Raw genomic sequence first — 23139 nt, 5'->3', positions numbered from 1 at the left:
AGGAGTAGGTAGTAACTCTATAAGATGTACCCGGTGCAAGCTATGGACACATAAGAGGTGCAGCAACATCAAAGGCAGGTTAACTAGCAAGTTAGTCTTTGTTTGTGGCAGATGTTCAGGTGCAATAAAGACTGCAAACAAACAGGAAACAACTCCTATCTCATTCCAGGGTGAAAAACTAGAGGTAGTCGATAGCTTCCGCTATCTGGGCGACCAAGTTAGTAGTGGGGGTGGGTGCGATGAAAGTGTAGCTGCTAGAATAAGAATAGCCTGGGCAAAGTTTAGAGAGCTCTTACCCCTGCTGGCGACAAAGGGACTCTCACTCAGAGTAAAAGGCAGACTGTATGACGCATGCGTACGAACAACCATGCTACATGGCAGTGAAACATGGGCTGTAACTGCTGAGGACATACGTAAGCTCGCAAGGAATGAAGCCAGTATGCTCCGTTGGATGTGTAATGTCAATGTGAATACCCGTCAGAGTGTAAGTATCTTGAGAGAAAAGCTGAACATTAGAAGCATCAGTTGTGGCGTGCAAGAGAGACGATTGCGCTGGTATGGACATGTGGTGAGAATGGAGGAGGATAGCTGCGTGAAAAAGTGCCACACCCTAACAGTTGAGGGAACCCGTGGAAGAGGTAGGCCCAGGAAGACCTGGGCTGAGGTGGTGAGGCGAGACCTTCGTACATTGGGCCTCACCGAGGCGATGACTACGGACCGAGACCTTTGGAAATGGGCTGTGCGTGAGAAGACCCGGCAAGCCAAGTAAGATCGTTGCCAGTGCCCCTGGACTGGTTCTTGTGCGGGTGGCACATGAGATGCACCATTTTGAGCGTGGCCGTTGCCAGTACCGCCTGACTGGCTCCTGTAGGATTTTCGAGCGAGATCGTTGCCAGTGCCCCTGGACTGGCTTGTGCGGGTGGCACATAAAAGACACCATTTCGAGCGTGGCCGTTTTCGTGCGGGTGACACGTAAAAGCACCCACTACACTCTCTGAGTGGTTGGCGTTAGGAAGGGCATCCAGCTGTAGAAACTCTGCCAAATCAGACTGGAGCCTGGTGTTGCCATCCGGTTTCACCAGTCCTCAGTCAAATCGTCCAACCCATGCTAGCATGGAAAGCGGACGTTAAACGATGATGATGATGATGATGATGATATATATTATCATTATTAATAAATCATAGGGCAGCAAAAAAAATTTTAGAAATTTAATTTACCACCAGTGGTCCAGCGAGAATAAAAATTAGTCAATAGACTAGATGTCCTATTATAGGCATCTCTGTACTTAAAAGAAATATATATCATCATCATCATCATCATCGTCGTTTAACGTCCGCTTTCCATGCTAGCATGGGTTGGACGATTTGACTGAGGACTGGGGAAACCAGATGGCTACACCAGGCTCCAATCTGATTTGGCAGAGTTTCTACGGCTGGATGCCCTTCCTAACGCCAACCACTCAGAGAGTGTAGTGGGTGCTTTTACGTGTCACCCGCACGAAGGCCAGTCAGGCGGCACTGGCAACGGCCATGCTCAAGATGGTGTATTTTATGTGCCTGGTGTATTTTATGTGCCATGTTATGAATTACAATATCCTATCAGTAATTCCTTTCTGCAATAGTAGATAATAGATAAAAATATAGATATCTTATTTTGTATTGAGTGCAAAAATGCAGCACAAAGTGGATACCAAAGTGCTTCAGACTCACCATTTCATTTACAAGAGCCAAAGAGAATATCAACAAAGCAGGACTGCCGGAAGAAACAAAAACAACAATTGCATCTCTGAAGGCTGCATTGGTAAATACCATACTTGCTGTTCCAAAACCTGAAATCCCAGCCAGCAAAACCATATTGGGCCAATATCAAACTGATGTTGTCACGTATATCAGCCCTACATCTGAAATTGTGTCAGTTTAATTTTGGCCTGATTTCATTTTGCAATGCGACGCAACATCAGGCTGATATATTCCTTGATGTTGGGCCAATACGAATTTGAGATTGGGCAGAATGTGCAGAAATAGGAAAAATACATGAAATGCGAGAGATATAAATAAAATTGTATTTGAAACCACAGATAGGTGGTTTACTCATTCACTAACTTGGTGAATGAGTAATTTGAATGGAAGACAAAACCATGTATGCAAAGCTATTCAGCCTATTGTTACCAATGTGTTGCTAAAATGGATTACCTTAAAGAATTGAGGTAACCCATAAATGGGTTATCTTAATTTTTAATTTGTGCAGACTCGAGATCTGTGGCAGATTCATTGTCAAGAGCAGACTTGTCCAAATTTTTTTTCTCTCCTCCTTCGGCCACCATTTTTGTCTGAAGCCATTCTCAAGTCACCAACTCAACCTCTACTTCTGTTGCATTTTCCATAGTCTTGCAAACAGCCCCATGTTATTTTGAACCGCACCATCACTTAATTCAGCTTCCAAAGCCTCAACATCCTCTTGACTCTCACAAGAGAAATGAATTGCGTCAGGGAGATTCCTTGTCTCCGAAATGAAGGATGAGGATGGAATATTTTGAATTAGCTGCAATATAGAGTGCAACATTTCCCTCTGCTGGGACTGTTCCTCTCAAATTTTTTCAATTGCAGTGAATAGCCGGTGATCCTGATAACAGAGATATTGAATTTACCTGCTTCCAATGTGGAAAATGAAAGGATTACATAGGCATATATGGGTACAGGACGTCACCAACTGTAAACAACATGAAATACAAAAACAAGCGAGTTAGATATACAAACAATGAGAGAAAAAAAAATTGAAAACAGGACAAGTAACACAAAGAACTTCCTTCATCAGTTGTTGGCTGTCTATCTATTCCTCATTTCAAGCAATCAACGACAATATGAGTCTTCGAAGACAGTTGCTCCCATAACTTCCAAAATAAATTTTGTATTTTATGGTGGGTCAAAGTTGTGAACAAAAAAGAGGACAGTGGAAACATAAGGAAACCAAATGAAAACAGACATGAAGGGTCGTTAGACCAGAACAAGGGTAAAGACAGTGAACACTGGAAGAAATATTTTCTTTGAATAGAGAAAAGATAGAAGAGAGAGACAGACGACATCCAGTCCTTAGAATGTCCATGTAGGAAAAGAAAGATGGATGATGGTCATGTGTGAGCAACAAGAGAGAGAGAAAAAGAGAAAGAGGGGAGAGAGAGAGAGAGACAGATAAAAAAAACAGTGAAGGGGAGAAAAAGGGAATTAGAGAAGAATGGGAGAGAAAACAGTAAAGAGTCACATCAAAAAGGTTAAGATAAACTTACTTGGAAATGGATGTGCGACATTCAATTAAATAATAGTAATATATATATATATATATATATATATATATATATATATATATATATACACACACACACACTATACTCTAGGTTTTTACTTGTCCTATGACAGTTGACTTTGGAAGTATACTTTTGTTGCCATGAGTAATACCAGGAAATATGGCATACAAACAATACTTGTAATTTAACTTTTATCAAATTTCTTAGGGTTTATACAAAACGATGAAGTGAATAGTACTTTTCAAAAGGAAAATATTTATTACCTCAGAATAAGATTAAGTAAAACCAAACAATAGCATCCATATTTATTCTTAAAATGTTCCAACAAATTTGAACATAACTATATGAATCGCTGTTGTATTTTGTCCATGGAGAACAACTTTTCATTTCTATAATTCCTCTCATAACTTACTCCATCATTTATTCCCTCTCCACTTCCTCTGTCTCTATGAGTCTTTCTTTTTCCACTCTGAATGTGTGTAGCATTCTTTTACTCATTGCCTGCCACCAAACCTAGTATGCGCACTTCTGCATCTCTTATGTGAACACATTTTATATCTCTTTTTTACTCTTTCTCTTCCTCTCTCTATATAATGTAGAGCAGTGGTTTTCAACCAGGGTCCATATAATATTTTGTTGTTAAAATTTATACTTCTACAGTACATAAAATATTTTAACAATTGTTTTATACAATCCCTAATAATTTCTAATTATAAAAATATAGTAGGACTTTTTTTAAACTTGGGGGTTCAGTAGTATAAAATAGAAATGAAAGGGGTCCATAGGATTTTCTAAACATTGAATGGCTACGAGGGTCCATCTGAATAAAATAAGAACCGAAAGGGTTCATAGGGGAAAAAATCGTTGTGGAACACTGTAGAGTATGATTCAAACAACCAATCAACAAAACAAGCCAACATTTATATATCAGCTATTCTATAGATACACATATGTAATTATGATGTAGATGGCATTGATCATGAGGGCAGTGACAAAGAGAATGATGAGATTAAAACAGACGATAATTTAAAGAGAGAAAAAAATAGAAAAACTAAACTTACTTTTTGCAAGGATTTTAAATGAGTAATTCTTTAAAGATATTGCTCCAATCTCACTTTTCTGGATGTCAGAGTAAAAGACACGTTGTCTTTTGTAGTCAAATGACAAACCAATAACGTTTTTCATGCTGGTACTGTTCTGAATTGGTTGCACAGGTGGGTTTAGATTAATTTCATTAATCATGTGGATACTCCTGATGGAAGTGACTTCAGAAAACAGTAGATATGCATCATAATCTATCAAAAGAGATATCCAGAGTTTAATACACATAACTGAGGTGTGAGGAATATTTTGACAGCAGTTTTACCTTTTTTACTACACTGTGTAACATGGTTTTTGTCCTTGGGTAGCAACTATTATTTCCTATTTGTTTACCCCTAGAAAGTATGAAAAATGGCTCCTTCAAACTTTGCTTTTGTTACATTTATTCAAACCTCGAAGAATCCCTCTCAACACATGGTTATGATGCTCCCCCACTACTTCTGCCCATGATCAGAGATGCACATATTATCAGCCACTAAGGGACATGTTCACATAGTTAAGGTCAAGTAACTGACAAGCAAATCTGTGGTATTGAGCAGAATATTTGCTATAAGAATTCTGGGTAGGGGTCCACCAAGGATCAGTCCTCAGCCTCCTCTTATTCATCAAAGAATTTTGGGTAGGGGTCCATCAAAGACCAGTCCTCAGCCTCCTCTTATTCATCAAAGAATTTTGGGTAGGGGTCCATCAAAGACCAGTCCTCAGCCCCCTCTTATTCATCATAGTCCTCCAGGCAATAACAGAGGAATTCAAAACAGGATGCCTCTGGGAGCTCCTCTATGCTGATGACATTGCTCTAATAGCTGAATCACTATCAAAACTACAAAGTTTCAAGTGTGGAAACAAGGTCTACAATCGAAGGGCCTTGAGTTAATCTAGCACAAACCAAAGTCTTAGTAAGTAGGAAGGCAGACAAATTACAAATCCCTTCAGATAGATGGCCCTGCTTGATCTGTAGAGAAAGCATAGGTAGAAACCCTATAAGATGTGCCCAGTGTAAGCTATGGACACATAAGAGGTGCAGCAATATCAAAGGAAGGCTAACTGGGAAGATAGTTTTTGTGTGTGCCAGATGCACAGGAGCAATAAACACTGAAAATGTGCAGAAAACAACTTCCGTCACATGCCAGGGGGGAAAAACTAGAAGTAGTTGATAGATTCTATTACCTAGGTGACCAAGTCAGTAGCAGAGTGGATGCTGTGGAAGAGTAGCTGCTAGAATAAGAATAGCCTGGGCATAGTTCAGAGAGCTCCTGTCTCTGCTGGTAACAAAGGGTCTCTCGGTCAGAGTGAAAGGTAGACTGCATGATGCATGTGTATGAACAGCCATGCTATATGGCAATGAAACATGGGCTGTGACTGTTGTGGACATGCGCAAACTTGCAAAGCTAGTATGCTTCACTGAATGTGTAATATCAGTGTGCATACACGACAGAGTGTAAGTGCCTTGATAAAAAAGTTGGACATAAGAAGCATCAGATGTGGTGTGCAAGAGAGACGTCTGTGCTAATATAGTCATGTGCTGCGTATGGATGAGAACAGCTGTGTGAAAGAGTACCATACCCTAACTGTGAAGGGTGGAAGAGGTAAACACAAGAATACTTGGGATCAGGTGGTGAAGCATGACCTTCAAACATTGGGCCTCACGGAGGCAATGACAAGCAACTGAGACCTTTGGAGATAGCTGTGCTTGAGAAGACATGACAAGCCAAGTGGGACCATAGCCGTGGTCTATGCCAGTGTAGCATAACCAGCCCATTTAAGAGTAACCTTCAATCGTTGGGCAATATGCTGTGCTTGAGAAGACCTGTTGAGTCAAGTGAAATCATTGTCGTGGCCAATGCCGGAACCGCCCAACTGCCACCTGTGCTGGTGGCACATAAAAAGCACCATTCGAGCGTGGTCGATGCCAGTCCCACTGGGCTGGGTCCCGTGCTGGTGGCACATAAAAAGCACCATTTGAGTGCGGTCGATGCCAGTGCTACCTGACTGGCTCCCGTGCCAGTGGCACATAAAAAGCACCATTTGAGCATGGTCAATACCAGTGCTATCTGACTAGCCCTCATGCCCATGGCACAAAGGAAACACCCACTACACTCTCAGAGTGGTTGGTGTTAGGAAGGGCATCCAGCTGTAGAAACCTTGCCAGATCAGATTGGAGCCTGGTGCAGCCTCCTGGCCTGGTGCAGCCTCCTGGCCTGCCAGTCTTTAATCAAATCATCCAACCCATGCCAGCATGGAAAGTGGATGTTAAATAATGATGATGAATGATATTTCTGTTTCAGTAACTCAGCATTGAATTTGTCTGAAATGGAATGGAAAATAGGCCAATTTCAAACTACTCATGTCCAGGTCACAAAAGCAAAGTCTGAAGGGAATAGTAGTCACTTCCTGTGATTTCTAGATAGAAGCAAACAGGAAATAACACTTACTGACCAAAGACAAAAAAAAAAAAAAAAAGATAAAAATCTTGTTATTTTGTGTTATTAAATACATAAAGCAACAACAAAGTACATTGACATCATAAATTCAGAGAACCAGAAACTGACCTGTTGGAAACTTAATCACTGGCAACTCTGTTGTCCACAAAATGCATAATATAAAATTTTCTTTTAAAAATATTTAACAGAGTCACAAATGATACAATAAGTAATGATTTTTTTTTTTAAAGAAAGCACAAAAACCATCTCAAAGCATGCATAATTTACCAGTACAAGATTTGCTGTCTGCGCCAAGTTGTCCATAGGAGCAAGTACACACAGATTCTGTCTCAGATTTTAACAAGCACAGATTCTGACAGCCAGTTGCGTTGTTGGAGCAAATATTTGTTTCTGAAATAACAATGTTAACATTAATTAACAAAACCAAACAGGTTTATTAAAGTTGAACCACAACAATAACAATAATATACAATGTAAGATCAATGACTTTTGCAATCCTAACAGAGAGGGATATGTAGGTAACTAAGAAAACTGAGAAATACTAGGACCTAACCAGAGAGATGAAGGGATTGTAAAGACAAAAAGGGCAATTATTCCTGTTGTAATTGGTGTATTTAGCACAACACCCAAACTGCTACCTGATAGGCTGAAGGATATTGGAACTGAGACTTGCATTATTAACCTGCAGAGGAGTACAGTCCTGTATTCTACAAAAATTTGTAGAATATTTGCGATTTGAGGAGACTTGATGTGACCAAGCCATCTCGAGAAAATTCCTACTAACTAATATAACATGTAATAGTTAGATTACTACTACTGCTGCTGCTGCTGCTACTGCTACTACTACTAATAATGATAATCTTTTCTACTATAGGCACAAGGCCTGAAATTTTGGAGAAGGAGGCTAGTCAACTACAACCCCAGTGCATGACTGGTACTTATTTTATCAACCCCAGCAGAATTTTAACTCAGAACGTAAGGATGGATAAAATGTTGCCAAGCATTTTGTCTGGAATGCTAATGATTCTGCTAGCTCATCACCCTCCTCCTGATAATAATGATAATAAAGTGCTGTTTATCTTGATATGAAGTCATCATGTATCACACATGTGGTTATGATGCATGAGCCTCTGCACCCTTATCAGAAGAGTTGTAATGATGGATATATTGAGCTCTGTATATTTGTATCCCAGTGTCACTTTGAAGGAAAGTGTTGCTTTCTCATTTAACAATAATAATAATGATGATGATAATATGAAAATAGAGTGGGTATCGAAAAAATTGAAAAATATCAGGCTGTCAGAGAGAATTAAGACTCGAATTGTCAAACTGTAGAAAAATGCAATCCTTACTCTGCAAGAATTCCAAGAAAGATTCTGGAGATTTGTAGAAACTTGTCCTTAAACCACAAAATAACATTCCTACTAATTAAATTAGCGTGTAATAAGTCAATTACATTAACCCTAGTACTAGACTGGTACTTTATCTTATCAATCTCAAAAGGACAACAGGAAAAAGTTGACCTCAGCAAAATTTCAGCTCAGAATAATGCTGCTAAGAAGTTTGTCTGATGTTGTAGCATTTCTACCAACTCGCTGCCCTAAGCTGTTGCATAACAATAATGGTGCCTAATTCTGGCACATTGACCCCTGCCCCTACTTAATTGGTACTCTACTTCATCAACCCTCAAAGAATAAAAGGCAAAGTTACCCTTGTTGGTATTTGAACTCAGAACATAAAGAATCAGAAGAACTGCTGCTAATTTATACAGAAGGCCAGCAATTCTGAGGGGAGGCTCCAGTGTGTTTTGGCTTGGTTTCTACAGCTGGATGACCTTCCTAATGTCAACCACTCGACAGAAGGTACTGAGTGCCTTTTCCATGTCACCAGCACAGGTGCCTTTTATGTGCTATGACTACAATTTCATAACATTCTTTATGAAATTATCCTGGTTAACAGTCTTTGCACACTAGCCACCCTGGCCACATCAATCCTCCTGGTCAGTATTCTTTATACTTTTAGAACATTTGTCAAGGTAAGTCAACACTAATTTCTAAGTCAGCAATTTGATAGACTCATTAGAACAGCAAATAAAATACTTAGCAGTATTCATTCTGGATTCTTAGATTGTGAATTCAAATTTCCACCAAGGCCAACTTTGCCTGTCCTTCTTCCATGGTCAATAGAAGTCACTAGTCAAAGACGGTGCACCCTCAGACTCATCAGAGCATTAAATGGGATGCTTTGTGGTATCTGTCCAGCCCTTTTGTGTTCTGACTTCAAATCTTATTGTAGCTTCCTTGGGTGCTAGATTTAACCCATCTCATGGTTTAACACCCTAAGCCAATACTTTAGCAGAGGTTCACCCTGTGGCAAACATTCAACTGATACTAGTCTCTGGTTTGAGGATATCTCCCTTCCCCTTTTCCTCCAAACCATTCTTTGAGGCTATATAACACTCTACACACATGCAAGCATTTGCTCCTGCCATGCACCCACATTCACACTTGCATGCATCCACATTAAAGTATGCACACACCTGCACAATACACACAAACATACCTACATGCATCAACACTGAAAGATATGCACAACTATACACCCACCCACACTCAAACACACACCTGCAAAAGCATATACATGCACACATCTGCATTCACATTTGCATTCACATATCAACATAATCCACAAAAGATGACAAGGAAATATCCAAAGAAATACTGACCATTTCTGTCTTTGTGGAATATTTTAATGTCGACGACTTTCTTAGCAAGATTGGAGAGCAATGGAGTTTTTCCAGAACCATTGTATTTACTAGCACGGAAGATGGCACTACCATTTGAAGTACTGTTGTTGTTGTTGTTGTTGTTGTTGGTGGTGGTGGTGTCATGTAACAAGGGAGAAAAGAATGGTGAGAAATGTGTTATAATGATGACAGTGATGAAAGAGGGAAAAGAGGAGAGCAAAGGAAGGAAGGGGAGTGAAAAGAGTAAAGGAAATAGAATATACTAGGGAGAAGCAAGGAATGAGGGCAGAGAGAGAGAGAGAGAGAGAGAGAGAAAGAGAGGAGGGGCTAGAAAGAGAGTAGGTAGAGAGAGGGGGTAGAAGGGCAGAGAGAAGGAAGAGCAAAAAGAAAGAGTAGAGAAGAGAGGGAGGGAGAAGGATAGACAAAAAGAGAAGCACCAGGACTGTGTGGAGTAGAGCAAGGTGAAGAGACAAAGAGAGGGAGAGAGAGAGAGAGAAGGGAGGAGAGAAAATATAGTAAAACAGGAGAAAAGGAAAAGAGAGAGAGAGGTAAGTGAAGAGGTGAGAAGGATGGGTAGGGGTGAGAGAAGAATAAAAATATCAGAGAGAAAGTAAGGTCAAAGTTCATTACCTTTCAATCCAGTAAACATGTTTCTTATAAACTGTGAGAGACATACACTGTGTAGTGTTGGTTATAATGATGTGAGGCTCACTGCCATTGATGGCAATCCAACCAATCACGTTCATCCCTTTGTCGCAATAATATAGGCGGTCAGTCTCATAGTCTACAGATAAACCATGCGGTTCCCGTAGACTGTTGTTTAGCAGGACTACTCTCTTGCTACCATCCAGTTGAGCGCGCTCGATCAAAGGCTTGGTGCCACAGTCAGTCCAGAACAAGTAGCTACAGAGATAGATACATAGAGATATATAACTATACAGAGAGAGAGAGAGAGAAATACATACATATCTATATATACATATATCTGTGTGTGTATATAAAAGTTTCAAAAATTAAACAGAAGCTCGAAAAAGGATGTACTCTTTCTTTGTCAACTGTACTTCAAAAAATCATTAGAATTTCATTCCTTTAACAATAATATTGTTCATTTTTGGTGGTTACCAAATCCATCTACCAAATCTACTCACAAGGCTTTGGTCAGCCTGAGACTATCAGAGAGGACACTTACTCAAGGTGCCATGCAGTGGGACTGAACCTGGGACCATGTGGTTGGGAAGCAAACTTCTTACCACACAACTACACCTGTGTTTAAACAATTTTTCATTTATATGTTGAAGATTATGATGATGTTCAAGACAAGTTTACTTTTCTATGCTTGCATGATTATACTTTCTTTTTACAAAAGAGAAAAAAGGAAGTGGGGAATGGTCATGGGTGAAATATTTTTGATCATGGAAGAGTCTATTGGATCAGAGCAAACTTCTTAACTAATATGACCACAAGCCATGAAAATTACAAAAGCAATCTGTTAACAGTTGGATAAGAATCAAGGCACGAAATAAAAATGTAATACTTACCCTTTCATAGGATGAACAGCAATGGCACATGGCTTGTCCAACACATGGAAAATCAAAACGTATCGATACTGTCCATCAAGTCTGGCTACTTCAATAGTAGAGCGGCTACTGTCTGTCCAGTATATATTACCTGTTAAGTGTATTGGAAATGTCATATCAATAATCCAGATCCTTTAAAAAAAGGAAATAAAAATATCTCTTTTAGCTGGCACATGCATCATCATCATTCAATGTCTATCTTGCATACTGGCATGAGTTGGATGGTTTGACAGGATGTGACTAGCTCCAATGTCTCTTTTGGTATGTTTTCTATAGCTGGATGTTCTTCCTAATCCCAACCACTTTACAAAATATGCATGCATTCATGCATGTATACTTACATACACAGAAATACACAGCTTGCTAATTGTTCAGAAGATCAACAACTGTTGTTGAGGTAACAACAGGAGACCGTGAAGATCCACCATTAAATACAGTAAGGTAGCTTGTCTGCCACTCTATTGACCTTGCCATTGATAATCATCCTTTCTATTACAGCTACAAGGCCTGAAATGTTTTTTAGTGGGAAGAGGCTAGTTGGTGACATTGAACTCAGTGCTCAACTAACCGATACTTATTTTACTGACTTCCAAAGGATGAAACACAAAGTTGACCACAGTAGTATTCGACCCCAGATCATGAAGCCAAAAGAAATATTGCATAACATTTTATCCAGTGTGCTAACAATTCAGCCAGCTTGTTGCATTAATAATAATAACAATAATAGTCCTTTCTACTACAGGCACAAGGCCTGAAATTTTGGGGAGGGGGATAGTTGATTACATCAACCCCAGTGCTTGACTGGTCCTTATTTTATCAATGCTGAAAGGATTTAAGGCCAAGTGAACCGCAGCAGAATTTGAACTCTGAATGTAAAGATGGATGAAATGCTGCAAAAAATTTTGTTCAGTGAGCCAACAATTCTTCCACCTCACCATCATAATAATAATAGTATTAATTCTTTCTGATATAGGCACAAGCCTTGAAGTCTAGCAGGAGAGGGCTAGATGATCAACTGGTACTTATTTTATCAACCTCAGTGGCATGTCATGTCGCTAAGCATTTTGTCCAGCATGCTAATGATTCTGCCAGCTCACCATCATCATAATAATAATCCTTTCTACTAAAGGTACAAGGCTTGAAATTTTTGGGGAGGGGTAAGTCGATTACATCAACCCCAGTGTTCCACTGGTGCATATTTTATCAACTCCCAAAAGGATAAAAGGCAAAGTTGGCTTTGGTAGGATTTGAACTCAAAACGTACAAAGGAATGAAAGGATGCATTTTGCCAGCTCCCCAACTTTTAACAACAACAACATTCATCATTATTATTGTTGTTGTTATTATTATCATTATCATTATTATTATTGGACATAGGAGCAGGCGTGGCCGTGTGATAAGCAGCTTACTTCCCAAGCATATGGTATGGTCCCACTGCATGGCACATTGGGCAAGTGTTTTCTTCTATAGCCTCAGGCTGACCACAGCCTTACGAGTGGATTTGGTAAACAGAAACTGAAAGAAGCTTGTCACATATATGCATATATCTATGTATGCATGTCTTTGTGTCTGTGCTTGCCCACCCCCACCCAACCATTGCGTGACAACTGGTGTTGGTGTGTTTACATCCCTGCAACTTAGTGGCTTGGCAAGAGCAACTTGTATAACAAGAACTAGGCTTCAAAAATAAATCTTGGATTTGATTTGTTCGGCTGAAAACCCTTCAAGGTGGTGCTCCAGCATGGCCACAGTCAAATGACTGAAACAAGTAAAAGAATAAAAGAATATATATATTCATTGCTCCCCGCTACCATCCTCCATATCATTCCATCTCTCTCAACCACCGTGATACCTATTCTTTTGCTCCTTTCAATTACTGGACTCAAGTTATGCATTTGTAATGGACAGGCTCTACTATCCTTCCTTCTCTACTGCCACTCATCACTCCTCCATCACTCAGGCCACTTCTTACTGACATCCATCACTCACTCATACCGTTGTTTGCTATTATTACTATCCATCACTCTCTCTTCTCCTCTACCATTTTTTCACCCAATCCGTGTCTTCTACCATATACTTATATCCTTCATCCACTCATCTTGTTTCTTCTTGTCAATGCTCTTGAATGAATGAACATATCACTAAATATTGAGGACTCTTTAGTCTTACAGAGTACCAAGCATCCTTCACCAATGCTGGTGTTATGATAAAATGCACTCAGTGTACTCTGTATAGTGGTTGGTGTTAGGAAGAGCATCCAATGATGACAAATAAATAAAAGAAACTACTCACCGGCCACCCAGTCAACGGCGATGCCCTCAACTGTATTAATAGCATTCACAGTATTCTGTGCATTCGTGGTGTCATCCAGAGGCACTATCTGTTTCCTTTTGGTAAGATCCCTCTTGATTCGGGAGATGGTACGGCTGCTGCTGTCAACCCAATAAATATAATCCTCTCCTACAATTGCAAAGATTAAAGAAAAAGGTTAGAAAATCAAAATTTTTAATTTCAAATAAAACATAGCTTTATGGACTACAACAACAGGGACACTTTTACATGGTTATCCAAACTGCTAGTAACAGCAGCCAGTTGGCTCTCAAGTTACATCCTACAGACATCCTTTGTTTTTGAAGAGAACCAAATTAGCGGCTTTACACTTGTTGGGTATTGAGGTGGCTCATTAGGCCAATATTGGCATAAAATTGACAGAGGATCACATAATGGCAGAGTCAGGACCCAGTGGGACCCTTGCTTTCCATGCAATCCTCCAATCTTTAGTTTCTAAAATTATTTCTGATTCTGAGGGCTACTCCAGAGTACAGCCTTTAATTGTTTCCCAAAAAATTAAAATTAAAAAAAAAAAGCAATGTGATCTGAGATACACTAAAACACAGAGACTGGTCATTGCTGGAATAACTTCAACCATACAGTGAATGCACACAGCCTAGCGGTTAAGGTGCTCAGCTCACAATCATTATATCATGGGTTCAATTCTCAGGCCTGGCAGCAAATTGGGTACATGGGCAAAGCACTTCATTCCATAGTGCTTCTACCCCAAACAGCTGAAAATGAACACTGATAACAGTTGGGGCAAAGGGTGGACACACATTCAGTTGAACAGCGAGAATACTATGCATTGAAGCATGTGATTGTGTGTAAAGATATGCATGTGTGCATATATGTAAGCCTCTGTATGCGTGTTGATTTTGTGAGGTTGGTTTCACCCTTCATTCTTTCAGGGTCAATAAAATAAGTACCAGTTGAGCACTGGGGCCGAAGTAATTGATTTAACTACACCAGGGTAAGACTATAAAAACTGTACCCCTCTGCTGAGCCATGTCAAGCCAGTGTGGTAGAGTAGGCTAATCAAATCAAACCAGTATGATCTCAAGCTCAAATTCACAACCTCCACATCAGTCTGTAGTTGATGGAGAGAACATACTGAGGCCTTCGTCCTGCAGTGGACTGAACATGGGCAATCCCATCTAATCCAATTCAGATGTATGTGAAAATGTGTGAACACATGCATGAATGTTTATTTCCACAAGTCATCACATCAATAGTGTTTGGGCAACAATGATGCTATGTATAAGAAGGATAAAAAAGGGTAAAGACCCCCTTTAGTCATGGGATTGCACCTAGAAAGTTACCCTCCAATGCACAAGTCCGAGCAAGGTTGTTTATGGAAGACCAGCAATTGCCCATGCATACCAACCACACCTCACCAGGCCACCAATGTTATTCAAAGGAAAGGCAAAAGCCAGTACAGTTTGGCACCAGTGATATTGCAACTTATTTCTACAGCTGAATGAACTGGAGCAACATAAAATAAAGTGTCTTGCTCAAGAACACAACAAACATCCTAGTCTGGGAATTGAACTCACTACCTCATGATTGTAAGCCTGATGCTCTAACCACTGAGCCATGCGCCTTCATGATGTTATGATTACTTCTCCAAAAAACATTACGTCCAGGTCAGCATCCTCAGTGGTTTTAACATATGGAAACTAGCAGAATGATAAATACCATCAGTAAAAGAAAAACAACAAAGGAATGGTAGCAGAAGGGCACCAGGTTGCAGATATAATGCTACAATAAGTTTCATCTAACCTGTGTCTGCATCAAGACATTGTTTACTTGCTTCACCCTTTCCTTACCAAATTTCTGTTGAAAGATGCTACCCTTGTTTCAATTAATTATGAAAATATTGAAGAATTTAGTGAAGTAACTTTGTCTTTATTAAGTTGGTGTTTGGAACATAAATTAACATGAAAATTAGATGGAAGATTTCAAATTTAGATCAGTTTAAAAGAGTAAGTTGTTATAGAACAATGGACAGTGACAGGTGAGCTAGTAATAAAAGGGTTAAAGCGTTTAAAAAAAAAGTAACAACTGTCACACAGTGGTCATAAAAAATGTCTAACCATTGTGTGCTTCATTGAGGGAATAAGTACATTAGGTGGAAATGGATGAATTGGCAACAAGAAGGACATCCAGCCATAGAAAACTCTGCCCCAAATGTAGTCTCTTCTGATCCATGCAAGTATGGAAAAGTAGGTATAAAATAACAACAGTAATGATGATGGTGAAGGTAGTAGTGATGATAATGATGATGGTGGTGGTGGTAATAATGATGATTTGTCTGGTGGTGACGGTGATGATGTTCTGAAAGCAAGAACAAACATGTAAAATTGTAAACTTACTTGCATCAAAGTCAATGGCTGTGGCTGTAACAATCTGAGGAATGGCAGGTAGGGCACGAATACTGGTGCCATTTCCATCAAGAGGCATTCCACGAACTTCATTGTTTATGCTGTACATGAGGAATGTGCGGATTCCTGGGGAACAAGAAGAAGGAGAGGACGGTGAGGAGAAGTCACTGTAAAGACTAGTCATAGTATTTAAGTTCACCATCTTAGATTTCTTTATTAAACCATGAAGAACTGAACACAGAGGGACAATACAATGTAGAATTTTTCTTTTCAACACCCATCAATAGGGATTGAAAGCATTTAGTGACATGGACACAGAAAATAACAAAGTGTTGTTTTAACAACTAAAATTCTCAAAAGAGGGAGAAAATAAAACACTGACTAGGGTTAACTGTGGAAAGAAAAACCTATGAAAAAACCATGAGAGCAAAGCACCCTTTCTCTTTTAGTTTTATAGGTTCATGCTCAAAGTGTGTCCATCCTTCATGCGAACCATCCTTGCTACATTCACCCACCTTTTATTCAAATTTTCATTAGACAAAATTTGCCTCCCTACTTTCACCTTCCTTTTCAACTAATACTTGAAAAAGTTGATGAGAGGTTGGCTACATAGGAAAGTATTTATCTCTAAGCCTTTCAAGTGAGACCACCATACACATTCTTTCACCATAACAGACTCGTCCCACACGTGACACCAGCCGTTTGACATAGGCCCACAAGTCTGAAATATTTGGACATTGCAAGAGTGCAATCGGTGTCTGTAGACCTTATCCAAAATGGGTAATGCTCCCCAATAGCACTGTTAGGCCAGGGATCTCTGGAAATTGTCCATAGGTCCTGGCTTGAAAGCAGTCCTGAAAAGGAGATGTAATATATGTGTATGATGGATGAATGGATGGATGGATGGATGGATGGATGGATGGACAGGCAGCCAGACAGATAGATAGGCAGGTAGGTAGATAGATAGACAAAAAGAGAGAGAGAAAGAAAAAGAAAGTGAGAAAGAGAAAGGTAGACTAATAGAAAGATAGATAGGGAGAGAGAGGCATAGATAGATAGACAGATATGTAAATAGACAGACAGGACAGATAGAGAGAGAGAGAGAGAGAGATGGAGACATAGAGGGATGGATGGATGGATGGATAGATAGACAGACAGACAGACAGATACATAGATACAGATAAATAGACAGACAGATAGAGAGATAAATGTTTAGGTGTGTATGTGTATGGTTCAGTGGTTAGGATTTCTGGCCTTCACTCAGGCTACCCAGGTTTAATTCTCAGCACGGGAACATTTATTTTTTGACCTCACTGGTGCTCCATAAAAAGCACTCAGTATACTCTGTCAAGTGGTTGGTGTTAGAAACAGCAACCAGTTGTAGAAATCATGCAAAAGCAGACAGCAGAACTTGATACAGTCTTCTGGCTCACCAGCCTCTGTCAAACCATTCAGCTTATGCCAGCATGGCGAGCAGATGTTAAATGATGATGATGATGATGTGTGTATATATATATATATATATATATATATACACACACAGAGGGTGCGATGAGTAAATTGTCACCATTTTATATTTTTAATTTCAGGCACACACATTGTTTGTTTTTGGTTTTGTCAACTAAGCAATATAGTAGGGTCAGTTGGGTACTGTCTGCGAGAAAAACAGCACCATGACACAATTCACTCTGCCAGAAATTTGGAAATGATGTGCTGTACTGCTTGGCATTCAAGCCAGAAGCTCCAATATGAACACTTTAGAGTACTTGTGTGTCACTCTGAGGACATGTACCAAGAGTGATAAAAATCAAATATTCAGTCAACATCATGGTGTTTGTGGTGATCACTAGTGATGGTGACATTATGCTTCCATTCATCTTCCCACATGGCCTCAAACTCAACACGGAGGCCTACATTAAGTGCCTGGATCAAGCGGATGGCTACTGGATGACCCTATGTCTGGCAACAGGTCTCTGCACCATGCCACAGAAGCAGGAGAACCCAGTCATGGCTGTCAGACAATTTCTACGACCACATCACTCCTAACATCTGGCTACCTAACTCGCCAGACTGCAAACCCCTTGATTAATATGTGTGGGGCACAATTGAGCAAGAGATCAACAAAATTCCTTGTAACACTAAAGATGAAATGAAGGCAAGGATTATGGCAGCATTCACCAACTTAAATAAGGAGACTGTCCAGAAGAGTTGCAGGAGATTCCAAAGTCATCAGGAGGTTCTGTTTGAAGCCAATGGCGATGTTATTGAATAAATTTAATCTTTAGTATTTCAAGATATTTTTATGTAATTTTGGTAAATATATCTGTTAAAATGAGATGTCTGCTATTTTTATTTTTGCGTAATTTAGACAACAAAATATTCACTGTGTATATATATATATATATATATATCCCTCTCTCTCTCAGAGAGGCACAAGCACCTACACAAACACCAGTAACTTCTGCCTACCAAATTCAATTACAAAGCTTCAGTCGGTCCAGGCCTATAGCAGAAGACACTTGCCCAAGGTGCCACACGGTGGGACTGAACCCGAATTCATGTAGCTGGGAAGCAAGCTTCCTAGCCACACTGCTCTGCCTGCACACACACACACACACATATACACACATGTATATAAACATAAGCAACAGGGAAGATGGTCATTTCCCAAGGTAGACATAATATAATTATTTTCAAAATCCAATAAAATGAAGGTATTTTAACAACAAAGACACCAAGGTAGAGTTGAGGATACACAAGTCTAACAGTGTCTCTGTTATCAAAACACCTTGATTCTACAAGAATATGAAAATAATTATGTGTGTGCATCAGTCTGTCTGTGTACACACACACACACACACTAGACACACCAGTGGTTACCACAATTTGTACATGGATAGCTGTCCATTTCTAATCAGTTTTATTTAACAACTGTAAGTATTTCTACAAAATACAGGCATAGTAAAAATATGTGGAAGTATATAGTGCGTGTTTATTTGGCAAGAAAAAAAAAGGACCATCTTGAAATATAACAATATCTGTTTCAACATAAGATTTCACATCAGGAATCTTGCAAACCAAATTCATAAACGTGTGTGTATAAGATATGTTGTGCTTGAGATGACCCGGCAAGCCAAGTGAGATCGTAGTTGTGACCGATGCTAGCGTCACATAACTGGTTCATTCAAAAGCGCCCTTCAATTGTCAGGCATAATGCTGTGCTTGTGAAAACCTGTTGAACTGAGTAATATTGTATTCGTGACCAATGCCAGTGCTGCCTGACTGGAACCTGTGCCATGTAAAAAGCACCATTCAAGCGTGGCTGATGCCAGTGCCACCTGACTGGCTCCTGTGCTGGTGGCACATAAAAAGCACCCACTACACTCTCGGAGTGGTTGGCATTAGGAAAGGCATCCAGCTGTAGAAACCTTGCCAAATCAGATTGGAGCCTGGTGCAACTTCCTGGTTTGCCAGTCCTCAGTCAAACTGTCCAACCAGCATGGAAAGTGGATGTTAAATGATGATGATGACATACACACACACACAATGAGAGAGAGAAAGATGGGAAAGAGAGAGAGAAGAGGTAGAGAGGGACGGATAGAGAGAGAGAAAGAGAGAGGAAGAAAGAGAGAAAAACAGAAGCACATATAGAGACATTGAGAAATGATAATAGCAACAAACAACAAAGAAACTGATAAATTCCAAAATGTGACCATATTAAAGATGACATGACGCACCAATACATTTGTTGTCCTTTAGCTGGTAACCAGCAGTACAGACACAACGTCGACTGGTCTCATTATGAGGAAGACATAATTGGAGACAGTCACCATTTTTGACAGTGCAGGCATTACTACCTAAAAAAATGAAAGACACAGAAAGATTAGCAGCAGGAAGTCATCTGGCATTAAAAACAACGCTTTAATAGTCAATAATAAATATTTGTCAAACAAATATTAGTATACAAAAACAAATGTAAAAACAAGTGAAGGAATTTAAATTAGTCTGGATATTAATGATCGTTGTTATCAACTTCATAGCTTCCTGCAAGTATTTGGCTAGCAGGGTAATCTATAGGAATATTGATGAATATTCTTATTTCATCATCCAGTCAATAGCTCAGTTCATGCTAAAAATGTTTCAGTAGCACGGTAAGTCTTTTGCACATGATATATTACATCATATAATGTGATGGTACAGTATTTCCATTATTTTATATGCTAAATCACCAACCTATTCATCAGGCAACACGAACTATTGATAGGTAAAATGAAGTATGAAAATTATATAATTATGACACGATATGTAATACGTGTGCCAAGAAATTCCATGCTATTGAATGAAATATTTCCAGTATGAATTGAACTATTGACTACCATCTACAATTATTACACACACACATGAAATAATATAGCCATTTATGGATCAGTCTGTATATGCTGCCAAACTAGATTCTGATCAATCATGGTGACTTAATAAAAACTGATTGAGATTTTGTTGATCCTTATTTGTAGCAAATCATGTAGCATTAACTTGTTTATCAGTATTTCTGTGTGTGTGTGTGTGTGTGTGTGTGTGTGTGTGTGTGTGTGTGTGTGTGTGTGAAAGAGAGAGGAGCCTACTGAAAATCAGTAAATATCAATAAATTGAAACTTAATAAAATATAAAACTCTAAGAATGACTCACCATTAACTTCAGCTTTGGTATGGACAACGAGGGAGAAAATATTTGGTTTATTTCTCCTAGTAACCCGGATAGTTCCGTTGCTGAGAGACAGACTGCTGATCTGGTTGTTTGATGTAAAGTAGATGAGGTCACCATAAACTGTGAGAGCATTAAATGGTAACAGTTGCTTTTTGATGGAGATTCGTGACGCATTGGAACCATCCAAGTTGGCTGACATCAACGAAGCGTTTGTTGAATAATAAATCTTCTCCAGTTTTCGATCGATTGTATAAGCTAGAAATTGTAGAAGAGACACATTCAATTAAATGTCAAATTGGCAGAAATGGTGAATTGTTATGTATGAAATTATAAATTTTGGGGACTAATTAACATACATGATAATGATTATTTTCTTTTAACCCTTTTGATACCAGCCCACATGAAACTGCCTTTGGTCATATGATACAAACTTCCTCTTTTTATGTAATCTAAATTAACACTTTCCATTCAAATCTCATGCTATGTTCTAAGCATACTTAAATTAACTTAATAACAACAAAGGTATTTTAATAGATTCTTCATTATTTTCAATATTAACTTAGACACAAAAACACACACATGTAGATATGGATGGGATTCTTTTCAGTTTCCATATATCAAATCCACTCACAAGGCTTTGGCTGGCTTGAGGCCATAGTAGAAGACACTTCTGGATTCAGTCCCAAGCAGTGGAATTGAATCCAGAATCATGTGGTTGGGAAACAGTATGTTTCAATAGAAATACAATAACAAAGGGCTAAATATTGTTTGACTATCAATCTATGCATTCTGAAAATCACCTGAGACCACACTGATTCAATGATGCAAATGTTTTATTTTATAGTGATCTGAATTAAAACTTCCATCAAAATTCCATGTTAATTTGTTCCAAACAACAGCTTAATAATCATGACAATGTTATATTAACATATTCATTATTTTCAAAATTAAATGAAACAAAGACAATGTATTTCTACAGAAATGTGACAGCAAAATGGTTAAATATTCACTTCTATCACAAGTTGCAAGAATGGCTGGTACTTAAGAAGTTCCTTTTGCAATCATATCATTTCAAGATCCATTCTGCTGTGTAGCACCTTAGACAATTGTCTTTCTGCAGCAACCTCTGACTGATGCTTTGTAGGGAAAATTTGGTAAATAGAAACTGTGTGAAAATCTGCTAAGTATGAGGTTCTACTTTTGTAGCATGCAAACAGATGGCTGCACATGGTTACATGCACAATGAGAGCTAGCAGGGACCTTCATGAGGCAGTGTGCCAAGTGACATTGCTGTGTTTACTTCGCCAGGTTGTAAAATTTGTGTTTTTGGGATCGTGTGTATGCTGTAGTCTGCCATTTTGTTGTAGACAAGAACAAAGGCCATTTTGTTGTAGACAAAAACAGAGACATTGAGCATGCCTCAGCAAGCTTACGGTGACAAGGCAATGGGTTGTACATAATGTTTTTAGTGGCATAGGCACTTCAAAAGTGGAAGAACATCCATGAAAGCCAATGAGCATTCTGGAAGACCTACCACGAGTGTCACATCTGGAAATGTGGTTTTGTGCATTGAGAATTTGTCTCCCAGAGTCGTACTATCAATCAAGAGTTAGCACGCCGGGCAAAATGCTTAGCAGTATTTCGTCTGCCGTTACGTTCTGAGTTCAAACTCCGCCGAGGTCGACTTTGCCTTTCATCCTTTTGGTGTTAATTAAATAAGTATCAGTTACGCACTGGGGCTGATGTAATCGACTTAAACCCTTTGTATGTCCTTGTTTGTCCCCTCTATGTTTAGTCCCCTGTGGGCAATAAAAAAATAAATGTTTTGAAGTGTTTGAGGGAGGACATTGGGTGAAATTGACTGGATCTGTGGTGTATAAAGGATTGGATTCTTCATGACAACATGAGTTCCTCACCAAAACCAAAATGGTATTGTTTCCACACCTGACCTATTTGCCAGATTTAGAATCTGCAGACTTTCATCTCTTCCTCAGGATGAAAATGTAGCTCCAAGGTTGTTTTAATACTGCTGTCAAGATAAAAAGCAAATCACAGAAGGTCCTTGACTCACAGGAAACAACTTCCAGGCCAGATTCCAAAAGTGACAGGAATGCTGGGACTGCTGTATTGCTGTGCAAGGTGGCTATTTCGAAGAAGATGATGTTAGAACTTAGGTAAATAAGTTGTTTTTTTATTAAATATAACTCGTCTGGGAACCTTTCCATACCACCTCGAATCTGTGTATAAATGTCTATGATATTACTACAGTGTGTGCAAGTCAGTGTACTTTAAACAGAATCTGGTAGTGAGGCCCAGAGTTGAGAGTTCCAGGATTTTGAGAAGTGTGGAAACACTACTGTGCTTAGACATTAATGTTCCTAAATCTATTTTGACCCAGAGTAGTAAAACCTGCCGTGGCTCCAGCTATAGGTTAATTAGCATATAAGGGGTTGCCTATCAATGTATGTGAAGACTGGATCCAGCATACTCTGCAAAAGAACCTTTGTGGGTCAATGGGGACGAAGGCAGATGCAGCAACGCATCTATGAAGTG

The 23139-nt window shown here is 39.2% G+C and overlaps 1 protein-coding gene across 4 annotated transcripts in view; it reads right to left on the bottom strand.

Annotated features, from left to right (window-relative positions):
* Nucleotides 1-23139, bottom strand: part of LOC106879043 (prolow-density lipoprotein receptor-related protein 1) — a 315430-nt gene that overhangs the window by 94870 nt on the left and 197421 nt on the right. For all 4 annotated transcript variants that reach the window (XM_089340178.1, XM_089340176.1, XM_089340175.1 and 1 more), the window contains 9 exons: nucleotides 20569-20841; nucleotides 19620-19739; nucleotides 15874-16008; nucleotides 13460-13627; nucleotides 11129-11258; nucleotides 10221-10493; nucleotides 9570-9691; nucleotides 7112-7234; nucleotides 4364-4597 (listed from right to left, as the gene is read on the bottom strand). In XM_089340178.1, the coding sequence (XP_089196304.1) occupies nucleotides 4364-4597; nucleotides 7112-7234; nucleotides 9570-9691; nucleotides 10221-10493; nucleotides 11129-11258; nucleotides 13460-13627; nucleotides 15874-16008; nucleotides 19620-19739; nucleotides 20569-20841 (1578 nt within the window). The remainder of the gene's footprint in view (nucleotides 1-4363; nucleotides 4598-7111; nucleotides 7235-9569; nucleotides 9692-10220; nucleotides 10494-11128; nucleotides 11259-13459; nucleotides 13628-15873; nucleotides 16009-19619; nucleotides 19740-20568; nucleotides 20842-23139) is intronic.

Source organism: Octopus bimaculoides, chromosome 23, assembly GCF_046866305.1.
Source record: "Octopus bimaculoides isolate indiv1 chromosome 23, ASM4686630v1, whole genome shotgun sequence".
Classification (NCBI taxonomy): domain Eukaryota; kingdom Metazoa; phylum Mollusca; class Cephalopoda; order Octopoda; family Octopodidae; genus Octopus; species Octopus bimaculoides.
Note: the sequence above shows the minus strand (reverse complement) of the source record. Positions and strands in the feature narration are given on the sequence as shown.